General features: G+C 45.8%; 1 protein-coding gene across 2 annotated transcripts in view; it reads right to left on the reverse strand.

Moving 5' to 3' along the window:
• The window catches only part of vps8 (VPS8 subunit of CORVET complex), a 715,536-nt gene that overhangs the window by 459,870 nt on the left and 240,733 nt on the right, over positions 1–14,933 (reverse strand). For both annotated transcript variants that reach the window (XM_068035875.1, XM_068035876.1), the window contains exon 31: positions 4,748–4,832. In XM_068035875.1, coding sequence (XP_067891976.1) covers positions 4,748–4,832 — 85 coding nt within the window. The remainder of the gene's footprint in view (positions 1–4,747; positions 4,833–14,933) is intronic.

The raw sequence follows: 14,933 nt of genomic DNA on the forward strand, positions 1-14,933 counted from the left end.
GTCAATTTCATTAATAAGGCCCAATGATGTGAAATGATGGCCAGATTTGTTTTGCTCGTAAGCAGAATATAGGAACTTTGCAAGTAATATTTAATCACAGAATTTTTCGTTGTATCTATGCACTTGAACCACGGGACATCCATTTTTAATTGCTGCTGTGTGCCTGCAATTTCTTAAAATGCCTGTGACACTGCTCCCCACTGGGAGTGCTGGATCAATGACAATTTCAACCCAGCATTACCAACACAGCTAGTATTTGGTAGACACAAAAATAGGTAGAATAAACTGCACAAAGAGCTAGAAGTTGTGAAAAATCCCAAATTGAATTTGGTCCAGTCATAAAATATTGCTTTATATTGGTAATTTGCCCTTCCCACAACTACTACAGGACTCTTTTTTTCTGCACTGATCTTCCCTAATGAAGAATGGTCATTACTACATCAGGTTAAATTGAATAAACAAGCAAGAAAGTCATAAGGATGCCTTGGGCAATGAACAACAGACAGGAGACAACAGATGTGAAGCATTATACTTGACAGCCAGTAAGAAAGGCATACAATTACAGGAAAACCATTAGACATGTTCTGACAAAGAAGTCAAGATTACAAAGATAAAACATGCTCAGCAGCACAATTTGTAGATAAAGCACTGGAAGATTAAATTCTGCCATGATTATATTACAGGCTTTAGTGAGATAACCACACATGAAATGACTGCAGTCTTGGCCAAGACAATTCTGGGAGAAAGGTAATGATACCAATCACAGCTGGAGGACTATGCACAGTCTGGTCACAAACTCGTAGGAAAGAGGTTATTGCCCTACGTAGAGTACAGAGGCAAGCAATGACAATTAAACAAGGTACTGCAGAATTACAGTTATCCTGATAAATTTCATCCACAGCCGAAATGAGCACAATAACTGATGAGTATATTGGAAGGGAGATCCCTTGGGTGTACTATTGAGCATACTGGTTGTCAGCATCCACAGAGCAAATGTTGGCGCATTAATAGATTTCATTCAGTACAAAGCAAATAACTGTAATTTTAAAAGTCCTGAATCAGAACACCTTCTCAAAGCCAATAATCTTTAAAAATGGGCCAAAATATTTGCAAAACAGATAAACGGGCTGGATTTTACTGATTGATTCAAAGTGGGGTCATTTGCCGGACGGGTGAGTAGTGAGGCTTGAGTGGCAATCTCCCGCTATGCGGCCAATTGGTGTCCAGCCGGCAGGGGAGCCAGCCAATAACAGCTAACAGGTGGAAGCTAGTGTTGGCAGGGAGCTTAACAGCACCATTTTGTTCTGATAAAAGGTCACAGACCTGAAATGTTAACTCGGCTTCTCTCTCCACAGATGCTGCCTGACCTGCTGAGTACTCCCAGCACTTTCTGGTTTTATTAGCTTAACGGCACCATTTTTACAGGTCAGTATGCAGCTTTCATACTGGCTGCACACAGCAAAGGCAGAGAAAGGGGTGCAGCAGAATGCAACTGGTGAACAAATGGCTGCACTGAGAGGAAGGCTCCACATTTCAGTGACGCTTCCCTGAAGGTGCTCCTGCAGGTGGCGAGGGAACGCAGAGGGGAAGATAAGCAAGCCTCATGAAGAAGTCCTAGTTAGAGGTGGCCAAGCAAGTGAATAGTCGTGGGACGTTGCGCAATAATGAGCGCAGGGCCAAAAGCACTTCAATGGCCTTATGTGGTCTGACAGGGTGAGTGGCATGCACGATGGCAAGCTGTCAGCCCTGCATGTCTTATCTGGCGGCTGTGAGTTGTGAGGCGAGGTTACCGAACCATGCACAGGGCTCATCAAGGACCACCTCACACCAGAGGACCATGGTCGGTCAGAGGTGCTCGCTACATTGCCAAGAATGAATGACCACTTGCTAAAGGCCTCGCAGAGCATGACGATGGCCATTTAAAGTGGCACAGTCTACGAGCATATCTGGACCAGAAGAGTTGTATGACACTCTATTTCAGTTGTTGCAGGAGAAGCGAGCTCATAATGCTGGAGAGTGGAGATGCACAGGAGGAGATGTGCTCTTTATTGCTCTAATAACGCAGATGGAGGAGGAAGCGACAGAGATTGGAGGGGTTGCATCAGCCCAGCCTGTCGCAGAGGGTAAAGCAGGCGTGAAGAGTGAGAAAAGCAATGGTCACAGGCATCAAACCTTCTCAGTGCTGCTTGCAGTGGTGCAGAAGGTTATGGGGGGCTCTGCTCGAGGTGCTCCTGGCATTGACGGTGGAGCCTCAGCCCCTTTGATGGTGACATGAATGCTGCAGCCAGCCCCGATGACAGATGCAGGTGGAACAGCTTGTGCCGGGCCCCTCTAGGGCTCTGCAGCCTAGAGGTCATCCACAATGGGTATCTCCTACACCAGGAGCAGCTTGCCTCCACATTAGCTCCAGCCGCCGGGAGAGCACAACGTAGGAGCACATGGAAGATGTCACATAAAGGCAACTACTTGCACATGGGGTCTCACTGGGTGATTTTTCTTATTTCCTGTGTATTTGCTTTGTGCACCTTAACCTTTGTTGATATTCTTACTTAGATGACTCATGTGTTTCTTTCTACCCCAGTGGCCCAAAAGCATACATTGAGGCTTTGAGAGGTCACCCATGCAATGGTGGCCAGTGAATGGAGAGCTCTGGTGAATGAAGCACTTGGTATGATCGCATCACAAGGCCGCTGACATAGTGACTGAGTTTCATCACAGGCCACCTTGGCATCCAAAGGGAGACAGGCGTCTATCTCATATCCAGTGGGGCCACAGGGATTCTCAGTTGAATCGTGTACAGATGAGGGAGTTGTGTGTTTCCCTTGCATGCATGTCAATGCTGTGGCCATCATCCCATCATGTGTATGGCCATTGCACGCTGGGTCTAGATGAGCTTCCCCTTCCTCCTCCTCAGAGAGGGAGGCAGCGCACTCAGTGTTTTCATCTTTCACCAATTCAACTCCTTTCTGCTGCACCAGGTTGTGCAGGGTGTAGCAGACCACCATGATATGGGACCCCCTTGAGGGGCAACGTTGGAGGGCTCCCCAGAACAGTCTGAGCGTCAGAACCACATCTTCAGAAAGCCAATTGCCTGCTCAATGTTACATGGCAGTGGTTGTATTCTTCTGTCTCGGTATTGAGGTTCTGCACTGGTGTGCGCAGCAATGTCTTTAGTGAATAACACTAGTCACCCAGGATCCATCCGCCAAGGCGTTCTGATGCTATGAACAGCTAAGGTACCTGGGACTTTCTCAGAATGAACGAATCATGGCAGCTTCCTGGGAATCTTGCGCACATCTGAAGGATCATTTTGCAGTGGTCACAGACAATTTGAACATTGAGTGAGCGGAACCCGTTCCTGTTCATGAATGTGCCTGGCTGTTCTGAGGGGGGTGCAATGTCCACATGTGTGCAGCCTACAACCCCCTGGACCTGAGGGAATCCTGCCATGGTACCGAATCCAATCACCAGCTCAGCCAGACTTGCCTAATCAGTGCAAAATTTGATATTTCCCTACCCTCTCAAACAAAGATGTCATCTGCAGAAGAGTTATGAAGCTGAGCCCCACTCTTAGAGGCCTCAGTTCTGAGAAAAGACTGGATAGATTTGGGCTTGTCAGCCTGGAAGGGAGGTACCTTGAGAGGCAATCATATAGAGAAGTATACATATACAGTTAAGGATATGTAAAGGACAATCCAGAATTTATTTTAAAATAAATTACGAGGTTAGGTTCAAACTATTCAATGCAAACTGAAGACTGATATTTGGAAGTTCTTCACATATGGAGTGATAATCAGATAGACTGGACTCCCAGAGAGTGTAGAGGTCAACACCCTTAAATTATTCGAGAGGCAATTGGATGCAGCAATGAGAGGCCATAGGGTGCCTCTCATGGACCATATGGCCTCTCTTATCCCTAATTCCCTTCTGACAGGAGTGAGAAATGCCCAGTCAGCCCATCTAGATTGCCCTGACATTTAGGCTGATGTGGAGGATCCTCTCAGACCTTTTTCATCTCCCTCTTGCCTTGATGCCGAGTTGGTAATCCTCCAACCTTTGCTGAAGGGAGAATCAGTCAACATATTGTGTCAATAATCCATCTGAACCTGTTCACCAAATTAGCAGTATGAAGTTCTATCCAGCTCAAGGGTGTATTGGTTTATAACATTCACCCCTAACCTCCCCCATTGTCCAGTGAACAATAAGAAATAGCAGCACACATGGAACCACTGAAGAGTGGAAGACAGGTTTGATTCCCAATCTACCAAATTGCTCTTCTTAGTCATACTGTGAGTAGATAATGTCACTGGACAGGGCATGACTGAAAATTATTCCAGACATGTGACCTTTCAGGCATCTCCAACTCAATTTCCCACCCAAAGAAAATATATATTTGAGCTTCCTTCACTGCTCTTCATGACTCATTGCTTAGGATGCACTATATTGTGGCTGGTCTCCGAACCCTTTCCAATGGTTGTATGGCTCTATAATTTATAAAGACATTGCCTTCTCTTAAACATAATGTGCCAGTTCAGCCATAAATTCAAATACTCATTAACAGTCTGCACCTATTAGATTAAACTTTGACAATGTGTGGGTACATCACATGACATTTTGGGATAATTTATAAAAGTTAATGCACTAGGAACTTGCAGTCCAGCCTCAGATGCAATTGGATTAAGCAAATATGTCATTATACACAACACAATCATAAAACATCCCCCCCCCACCTTTCTGAAATACATACCCTTCGAATTGGGTCATTCAGGTAACAGGAGATGATCTTATCATACAGCTGTTTCTTCTCATACATGAATTCACAGACTTGGTAGCTGGAAAGAAAGAGCTTTGTTTACAAAATATCTTGAAAAATAGCACTTGCAAAAACATCTTGTCCTCCTCCCGAGAAATGCAGAGAAAAATGCAGAGTTATGGAGAGAGGGTCAGACAATCTCTAATAAAGAACCAGCAAAGACACAATGAGCCAAGTGAACTCCTCCTGTGCTGAAACCTATTATGGTTCTAAAACTGTTCACTGCTCCTTTTGAATTCCTGGCTCCCTGACCCTCCCTAGTTCCACACCTATCAATGATTCTTCCCAACTTAAGAGGATAATGTACTTCCGTAACGCTCAGCTCCCCAGCTGTCCAACTCCAATCTGAATTGTCGATTTGAACAATAAGGATTGAATTTCCACCTCTGAAAAGCAAATAATTTAAAGATTCCAACTATTGCTGTTGATTATGGGTTTGCAACCTCTCCAATTCCAGAACTTAGAAACAACACTGCTGCTAATCTGTCTGGTTACAGCAAATATCTGACATCTTAGATGAATCTGGTGTGCGCAACATAGTCTACCATAAACCGTTCACACCAAGTTTCAATAACTGAAAAAATTATTTGTATTTGAAATCTTATGAAGTTTGCATTTTTGGTGAAGAAAATGCAGGAGCGTTAAGAATTACTTTCCTTCTTTGGATGCCCCTGTATCAAGAGACGGCTGAGGGGTGACCTAATAAAGATATTTAAAATTATGAAGGGTTTGGATAAGGTGGAAGTAGAGCAAATGTTTTCACTCGCTAGAGTCCAAAAGTAGAGATCACAAATATAAAATGGTCACTAATGAAGAATTCAAGAGAAACTTCTTTACCTAGAAAGTGAAGAAGTGCATGAGGGAGAAAGGAATAGCAGGATATGTCAATACAATTAGATGAAATAGCATTGGAGGAGGCTCGTGTCTAGCATAAATACTGGTATAGAGCAGTTGGGGAGAATGGCTGTTACAGTGCTGAAAATTCTGTGTAATTTGTTACATTGTGCTCAATCAATTCCTTGTAGATTACAGCAATTCAATAAAATCAGATTGTTCAGTATTCTTCAAACAGTGAGACCCTCTGCACACTGTGGGGTTACTCTCATAGCCAACCAGCAAATCAGTGCATACCATCTAATTAAAAGCAAATAGAATTGGAACATTCATATACTGTCCTTGTAAATCTACACAACCATATATAGATGCTACCTGGCACTAGGCCAACTTACACTAATGCTGAAGAGCATTTTAATCTCTCCATAGCTGCTGTGGTCTTTGCTACATTTGTTGCTAGACACAAATTCTGCCAAAGGAAGAAAAGAGTAAAAGAAATAATTTGTACTTACATAATGCCTTTCATATCCTCAAGACTTTTCAAAACACCTCACAGCCAATGAAATGCTTTTAAAGTGATGCCAGCTTGATGCCAGTGCTGCAGTATGAGGAAACACAGCAGCCAATTTGCACACAGTAAGGTCCTGCAAACAGCAATGAGGTAAATACAGCACTTTCTCAGTGCTGACTGAAATGTCAGCCTAGATTATATCCTCTAGTGCCTGGAGTGGGGCATAAACTACAACCTTCTGACTCAAAGATAAGATGTTACCACGGCGTCAAGGGTGAGATCATTTGTAACTGTGACAAAGGTAAACTATCCCTCCTTGCACTTCTCATCCTGCTTTTGGCATAGTTGACCACACCATCCTCCTCCAACACCTCTTTACTGTTTGCTTGATTCCATTCTTACCTATCTAATCATAGCCAGAGTATCACTTGCAATGCCTTCTCTTCCCACTCCCACACTGTTACCTCTGGTATCCCTTCAGGATCTATCCTTGGCCCCCTCCTACTTCTCATCGACATGCTGCCCCTCTGTGACATCATCAAAAACACAGCGTTAGTTTTTACAGGTATGCTGGTGACATGCAGTTCTACCTCACTACCACCTTTTCAGCAATGATAATGCCATTGAACGTCAAGGGGAGATGGTTAGATTCTCTCTTGCTTGAGATGGCCATAGCCTGCCACTTGTGTGGCGCGAATGTTACTTGCCTCTTGTCAGCTCAAGCCTGAATGTTGTCCAGATCTTGCTGCATCTGGACACGGACTGCTTCAGTATCTGACGAGTCGCAAATGGTGAACATTGTGCTGTCATCAGCGAACATCCCCTCTTCTGACATTATGATGGACAGAAGGTCATTGATGAAGCAGCTGAAGATGGTAGGGCCTAGGGCACTACCCTGAGGAACTCCTGCAGCAGTACTGGGATGATTGACCTCCAACAACCACAACCATCTTCCTTTGTGCTAGGTATGACTCTAAACAGCGGAGAGTTTTCCCCCAATTCCCATTGACTCCAGTTTTGCTCGGGTTCCTTGATATCGAGGGCAGTCACTCTCACTTCACCCCTCTAGCGTTCACCTCTTTTGTCCATGTTTGGACCAAGGTTGTAATGAGGTCAGGAGCTGAGTGGCCCTGGCAGAACCTAAACTGAGCATCGGTGAGCAGGTTATTGCTGTGCAAGTATCACTTGATAGCACTTTCAATGATCCCTTCCATCATTTTGCTGATAATTGAAAGTAGATAGGGAGGTAATTGGCTGGATTGGATTGCCTGCTTTTTGTGGACAGGACATACTTGGGCAATTTTCCACATTGCTGGATAGATGCCAGTATTGTAGCTGTACTGGAACAGCTTGGGTAGGGGCACCGCTAGTTCTGAAGCACAAGTCTTCAGCACTATTGCCGGAATGCTGTCAGGGCCCATAGCCTTTGCAGCATCCAGTGCCTTCAGCCATTTCTTGTTATCACGTGGAGTGAATCGGATTGGCTGAAGACTGGCATCTGTGATGCTGGGAATCTCAGGAGCAGACTGAGATGGATCATCTACTTGGCACTTCTGGCTGAAGATTGTTGCAAATGTTTCAGCCTTGTCTTTCGCACTGATGTGCTGGGATTCCCCCATCATTGAGGATAGGGATATTTGTGGAGCCTCCTCCTCCTGTTAGTCATTTAACTGTCCACCACCATTCATGACTGGATGTGGCAGGACTGCAGAGCTTAGATCTGATCTATTGGTTGTGGGATCGCTTAGCCCTGTCTATCGCATGCTGCTTCCGCTGTTTGGCACGCAAGTAGTCCTGTGTTGTAGCTTCACCAGACTGACACCACACTTTTAGTTATGCCTGATGCTGTTCCTGGCATGCCCTCCTGCACTCTTCATTGAACCAGGGTTGGTCCCCTGGCTTGATGGTAATGGTAGAGTGAGGGAAGATGCCAGGTCATGAGGTTACAGATTGTGGTTGAATATAATGCTGCTGATGACGGCCCACAGAGCCTCATGGATACCCAGTTGAGTTGCTAGGTTTGTTCAAGATCTATCCCATTTAGCACGGTGATAATGCCACACAACACGATGGTGGTTATCTTCAATGTGAAGACGGGACTTCGTCTCCACAAGTACTGTGCAGTGGTAACTCCTACCTACACTGTCATGAACAGATGCATCTGCAACATGTAGATTGGTGGGGACAAGGTTTTTTCCTCTTGTTGGTTCCCTCACCTCCTGCCGCAGGCCCAGTCTTGCAGCTATGTCCTTTAGGACTCGGCCAGCTCAGTCAGTAGTGGTAGTACCGAGCCACTCCTGGTGATGAACATTCAAGTCCCCCACCCAGAGTACACTTTGTGCCCTTGCTACCCTCAGTGCTTCTTACAATTGGTGTTCAACATGGAGAAGCTCTAATTCATCAGCCGAGGGGGTCAGTAGGTGGCAATCAGCAGGAGGTTTCTTTGCCCACATTTGACCTGATGCTATGAAACTTCACGGGGTCCTGAGTCAATGTTGAGGACTCCCAGAGCAACTCCCTCTCGACTGTATACCACAATGCCACTACCTCTGCCATACCTACACCATCAGTATTTCCACCTCCTTAACATCACTCAACTCTGCTCCTACCTCAGCTCATCTGCTGCTGAAACCCTCATTCATGCCTTTGTTTCCTCTGGACTTGACTATTCCAATGGACTCCTGGCTGGTTTCCCACATTCTACTCTCCATAAACTTGAGGTCATGCAAGATTCTGCTGCCCATGTCCTAACCTGCACCAAGTCCCAGTTTTCACTGACTTACATTGTTAAGCAACATCTCTATTTTAAAATTCACATTCTTGTTTCAATTTTCTCCATGACCTCACCTCTCTCTAACTCTTTAATCGCCTCCAGCCCACAGCCCTCCAAGATAACTGCGCTCCTCTAATTCTGGCCTCCAGAGCATCCCCGATTTGAATTGCTCCACCATTGGCGGCAGTGCCTTCAGCTGCCTCGACCCTAACCTCTGAAATCTCCTCCTTAAACTTCTCCACCTCTCTACCTTATTTTCTTCCTTTATGATGCTCTTTAAAACCTAACTGCCCTAATATCTCCTTATGTGGTTCAGTGTCAAATTTTGTTTGGTAATCTCCCCTGTGAAGAGCCTTAGGCTGTTTTACTTCATCCAAGGTATTAAATAAATACAATTTGTTGTTGACATTCCACTATTGCAAAAAATAATTTTAAACTAATCTAAACAATGAAATCATTGGCCTGAAATCAAAATGGACCATTTCTTTGGTACACAGTTAAGCATTTTTCTAACAGAAACTTCTTTCCTTTACCACACCATGACTCATAATACATCCTCAGTGAGTTAAATCAAACAAACTGAGCCTCAGATTAACATCTTATCTGAAAGATAGCATCTTTGACAATACAACACTGTATTAGCACTGCATTTAAGTGTAAACCTTGGTACTGGACTGGAGCCTGAATCCACAAAATAAGGATGTTGTGATGGGAGTCCTATCACTGAGACAACCTGACACCTATTCAGAACTAGTCTAGGTACTATCAAAATGAGGAAAGAGTATTCATAGAACCACAGAACATCACTGTCATTTGTCCCATTAAGTTGGCACCAATTGATTTTCTCTACATGAGCCACTTTGCCTAATTCCAGTCTTCTATTCACTCCACAGCAAGTTGTGGACTCTGCTTTAACAATAAAGGCAGAAAATTCCACAGGCGAGCCACAAGCTGGAAAGGTTTTTATTTCTTAGTGATAGAAAGCCATTCTTTTCAGCCAAGGATAGTAGGCATTATGGACATGATAGCAAATACAAAAACATCCAACCAAACTTGAGATGCCCGTGGGACGTATCCGGGTTTCATAACTGTGGACTGCGCTGTTGCTTGCGACGGATATCTTTACAGAATATGGACTTGAAATTTGAGCAAATGATAGGCAACATCCTAATCATTTTTTCTCTTCTAACTGAGCCAATGGGAAATCATGGCCATTTTTCCATACTGCAATCAGATTTTTAGTATGGGATTGATCTAATTCCTCATTATCTGTTGTGAGTTGAAGAATGCCCAGCAACAGGGTGCAGTACAATATGATCCATTAAAAGAGCAATATTGTCAGATAGGAGCCAGTCAAGGGCACTCCGCAATCAAACCTGGGAAGGCTAGTTCTGTGAACTGGGGGGAAAGAGAGGTGAGAAGAGGAATCACAATTTGCACATGAACTGGGGGTTGCAGGGAGGGAAGAGAGCTAAGGAGGGGAATCCCTCAGTCTGCACTTGAACTGGGGGAGAGGGAAGAGAAATGAGGAGGGGAATCACACAGACCGCACATGAACTGGGGGGAGGGGTGGGTAGAAGAAAAGGAACAGCATAAACTTGGAAGGGAGAGGATAGAGAAGAATGGCTCCTTGAACTGGGAGAGGAGCGTGAATTAATCAATTATTTATAAGATCTAGTAACAGTAAGTTCCAATATATATTCACACAGCCTGCAATTTTCTGCATATTTCCAGTGGTTTTGCCATTGACAACGAAGAATACATTGCATTAGTCATATATGCCTATGGCAGAGAAATCATCTGTGTGGACTTTCTTTTTAAATTAACTTTGTTCCCCACGTAAAAAGTGTACATTTCCATGGCCGGAATTTTAAGTTGGGCGGGAGGCCCTGCCCACCGGCTGAAAAGTCGGGGTGAGCCTGCCCCTGCCGGGCCTGGGGAGCCAGGCTGGAATTTTTTGCTCCCAGGCCCTTAATTGACCTTGGGCTGGACTTCCATCTCTGATCAGCAGGCTGGCAGCTCTTAGTCCCAGCAGCGCCATCAGCAGCAGTGGCCACTGCTGGGACTACACCCAGCCACAGAAGCAAGAGGAAGGACAGCCCTGGGACTAAGGTAAGTTTTTGGGGCCTCACTGGGTACAACTGGCTGGGCCCCAGCGAGGTAAGTGGAGCCGCTTGGGCGGTGGGGGGGGGGGGTCAGGTTTGTACAGTGGGGCCGTTTGGGCTATGGTTGGGGGAGGCCCTCTGTGGGACACAGGGTGCCCGATCATGAGGCCCTGCACCCCCAGCCAGCAAGGAAGTTTTACCTGGTGGTGATCTTGGAGCCTTTGCTGCTCGGCTGCTGCGGGTAAAATACCAGCGGTGGTGGGAGGAAGTCCTTAGGTGGCAGTTAATTGGCCACCTAAGGGCCTTGATTGGCCTGGGGAGGGCAGGCCATTTCTCACCGCCACCGCCCTGCGTAAAATTGCAGCGGGGGTAGGAAGGCATCGGGAACAGCCCCACGCCCCCCACCTCCCACTTAATTTTACGGTTCCCCCCGCCCGCCATCAGCCTGCTTGTTGGGAGGCCATACAATTCCGACCCATCTATTTGCTCAGAAACTGTAAAATCACTGACTTCTTTCAGTTCTGACAAAGGTCAGCTTGAAACCTTAGCTCTTTCTCTCTCCATGGATGCTGCCTGATCATTTGAGCATTTCAGCATCTGCTGTTTCTGTTTCAGATTCCCAGCATCTAGAATATTTTGCTTTTATATATATAATAACGGATTTTTTTTTTCTATCCTCAGACTTTATTATAAAAAAAAAGGAAAGTAAGAACAAAAGTGCCCCTAATTCTGTACGCCAAGGGCTTGTCAACTCTCCTGCCAAACTTCTAAATACATCAGTTTGAGGCTGGATTAGTGTCGGGACAGCCAACAGGGAGAATGGAGTGGTCACAAAGAAATGCTGTTTCCAAGCACCACATGTCCACCACTTTATACAGCAGGGCTCAGAACTATTTTTCAGCTCCAAAGCAGAGCTGATGTCTTGAATAATTACAAGCAGAACAATTCTTTGCGCCTTTTAATATATCTATTTAATCTCAATTATTTATGGACATTACAAAAGTACATGGCACATTTTTCTGGCAGGGGAAGAATCTGGTTTTATTCTTGTTGAACAGCAATTAGTGAAAGTCTTCAATGCAGACAGCATAGACATTTTTCAAAAATGTCATTGCATAAATGGGACAAGCTGGTAATAAGTGTTGCATAAATAGGATGGTTATTAAGTGCTGGGTGCAATGTCAACACATACAATTTCAACTGGGCTTTTGCATTTTCATTTTACATACAATGTTGTCACAAGTGGTTAAAGTGGAATTTGTTACACAGCCCTGTATAACCTTTGAATCACATAACCACTTATTCTGCCAACTCTCATGATTTTGTCCTCATCAATCAGCTTGGCATTTAAAAGAAAACAAGAAAATTCAGTATCATTGTGAAAATTAAACCACTTCATACCAAATACTTCATCATGGTACCTTTATTTTCAATTCAAAGGCAAGGCTTTAATAAATTTCCTCAGTGCAAATAGGTTAGAGAAATCTGATGTGCTTAGCCAGATATCTGCCCAGCTTACTTAGGATGGTCATTGGATTACTATGTGCATGTGGGATACTTGATATCGAATATCAAGTCATGGAGCTAAGCAAAACAACATTACACAGATATTCTATCAGTAAACAAATACATGATGAGAGATTACATCATCACTACTACTATGCAATTGCATCCTTATAACAATAAGGTAGACTTACCTGACCTAATGAGATACCAGTATTTGATAAGATTAGTCTGTGAAAGGTGACACATGACCGCCTACAGGGTTCCGCTCCAGATTTTCTGTTAGGGTTTACTCCCTTAGCCTTGGACTCTCCCGAGACGCCCACAAGGCAGTGGGGTTGCTAGGGCCCCTGCTCAGGCAAAGGTGGATGCCGGTGGGAGGAGGGGGTAGAGGGAAGGGGGTGCGAAGGGGAGCTGGGAAGGGGGCGCGAAGGGGAGCTGGGAAGGGGGCTGCAGGGGGGTGGGGGGATGCAGGGGAAGGGGGTGCGGGGGGAAGATGGTGCGAGGGGGGAGCTGGGAAGGGGTTGCGAGGGGGGGAGGGGGTGGGGGAAGAGGGTGCGAGGGGGGAGCAGGTAATAAAACATTTCATCAGTTCTCACCATCCCAGAAGACCTCGCTGTGCCTGGTGTGTTGGTTGCTGCTGTGTTTAACAGGATTCCTCATAAGGATTACAAAAGGAGATGACAAAGAGGAATGGTTCACAACCCAGCACAAAACCACTGCCGCACATCAATTGTCATCAACCTGGGAGAATGTTACCAGTGGAGTCCCACAGCAGTCTGCTTTGCAGCCTGTTTCATACCTTCATAAAAACTTTGCAGCTAGGAATCGCAGCTCATCCGCATCCTCCGGGAGGTGGGCGACAGCCTCGGGCGCCAGTATCAGCAGAAATTCGCCGACATTGCGCTGCAGATGCACAACGAGCCGCACATCTCCCGCGGGCACTTTGAAGTTGTGGCCGAGGAGCGGTTCCACAATGGAGTCAACAGGGCCGGGTTGTGGCTTTTTACGTGTTCGGGGGCAACTTTTTCTCAATGCTTCCCCTCTGTGCTAGGTCTTATTACCCCAGGGTTCCGCTGCTCCTTCCTCTCTGCACTGGACTTACCACACGCCATGGCCGCGGACGCTCTGGACGATGAAGACAACAGGATAGAAGATCAGAGTATCACCAGCTGTGCTTTGCAATTTTGTCCGGTAGAGAAGTGTAGCCTAGGCATCCAGAAAACTGGATGTCAATTTCAGCAAAATTCAGTGCTCAATGAAGAAAGCAAAGAGCAGGTATGGCTGGGAGAGGGCAGTGGGCCCAGGTAACATTAAAATAGCTGTTAACTTGTAGTTAGGGCTAAAATGTACTGATTAAAGAGCCAGGGGAATTTAAACAGTTTAAGAGGGTAGATTGGGGGGGAAAGCACTAAGAATGGGAGCAGATGGCCATGGATAGAGTTGCACAGCAAGGGAGCTTCCTTGGGAGCTTGCAGTCCAGGGGTCATCTTGAGTTGCATTCACCAAAGCCTCTGACCTCGTCAGCAGACGTGGTCTCTTCAGACTACTAGAAAAGATCGGATGCCCACCAAAGCTACTAAGTATCATCACCTCATTCCATGAGGATATGAAAGGCACAATTCAGCATAGCAGCGCCTCATCAGACCCCTTTCCTATCCTGAGTGGCGTGAAACAGGGCTGTGTTCTCGCACCTACACTGTTTGGGATTTCCTTCTCCCTGCTGCTCTCACACGCGTTCAAGTCTTCAGAAGAAGGAATTTTCCTCCACACAAGATCAGGTGGCAGGTTGTTCAACCTTGCCTGTCTAAGAGCGAAGACCAAAGTACGGAAAGTCCTCATCAGGGAACTTCTCTTTGCTGACGATGCTGCATTAACATCTCACACTGAAGAGTGTCTGCAGAATCTCATCGACAGGTTTGCGGCTGCCTGCAACGAATTTGGCCTAACCATCAGCCTCAAGAAAACGAACATCATGGGACAGGACGTCAGAAATGCTCCATCCATCAATATCGGCGACCACGCTCAGGAAATGGTTCAAGAGTTCACCTACCTAGGCTCAACTATCACCAGTAACCTGTCTCTCGATGCAGAAATCAACAAGCGCATGGGAAAGGCTTCCACTGCTATGTCCAGACTGGCCAAGAGAGTGTGGGAAAATGGCGCACTGACACGGAACACAAAAGTCCGAGTGTATCAAGCCTGTGTCCTCAGTACCTTGCTCTATGGCAGCGAGGCCTGGACAACGCATGTCAGCCAAGAGCGACGTCTCAATTCATTCCATCTTCGCTGCCTCCGGAGAATACTTGGCATCAGGTGGCAGGACCGTATCTCCAACACAGAAGTCCTCGAGGCGGCCAACATCCCCAGCTATACACCCTACTGAGTCAGCGG

This window comes from Heterodontus francisci, chromosome 7, assembly GCF_036365525.1.
Source record: "Heterodontus francisci isolate sHetFra1 chromosome 7, sHetFra1.hap1, whole genome shotgun sequence".
NCBI classification, from domain to species: Eukaryota; Metazoa; Chordata; class Chondrichthyes; order Heterodontiformes; family Heterodontidae; genus Heterodontus; species Heterodontus francisci.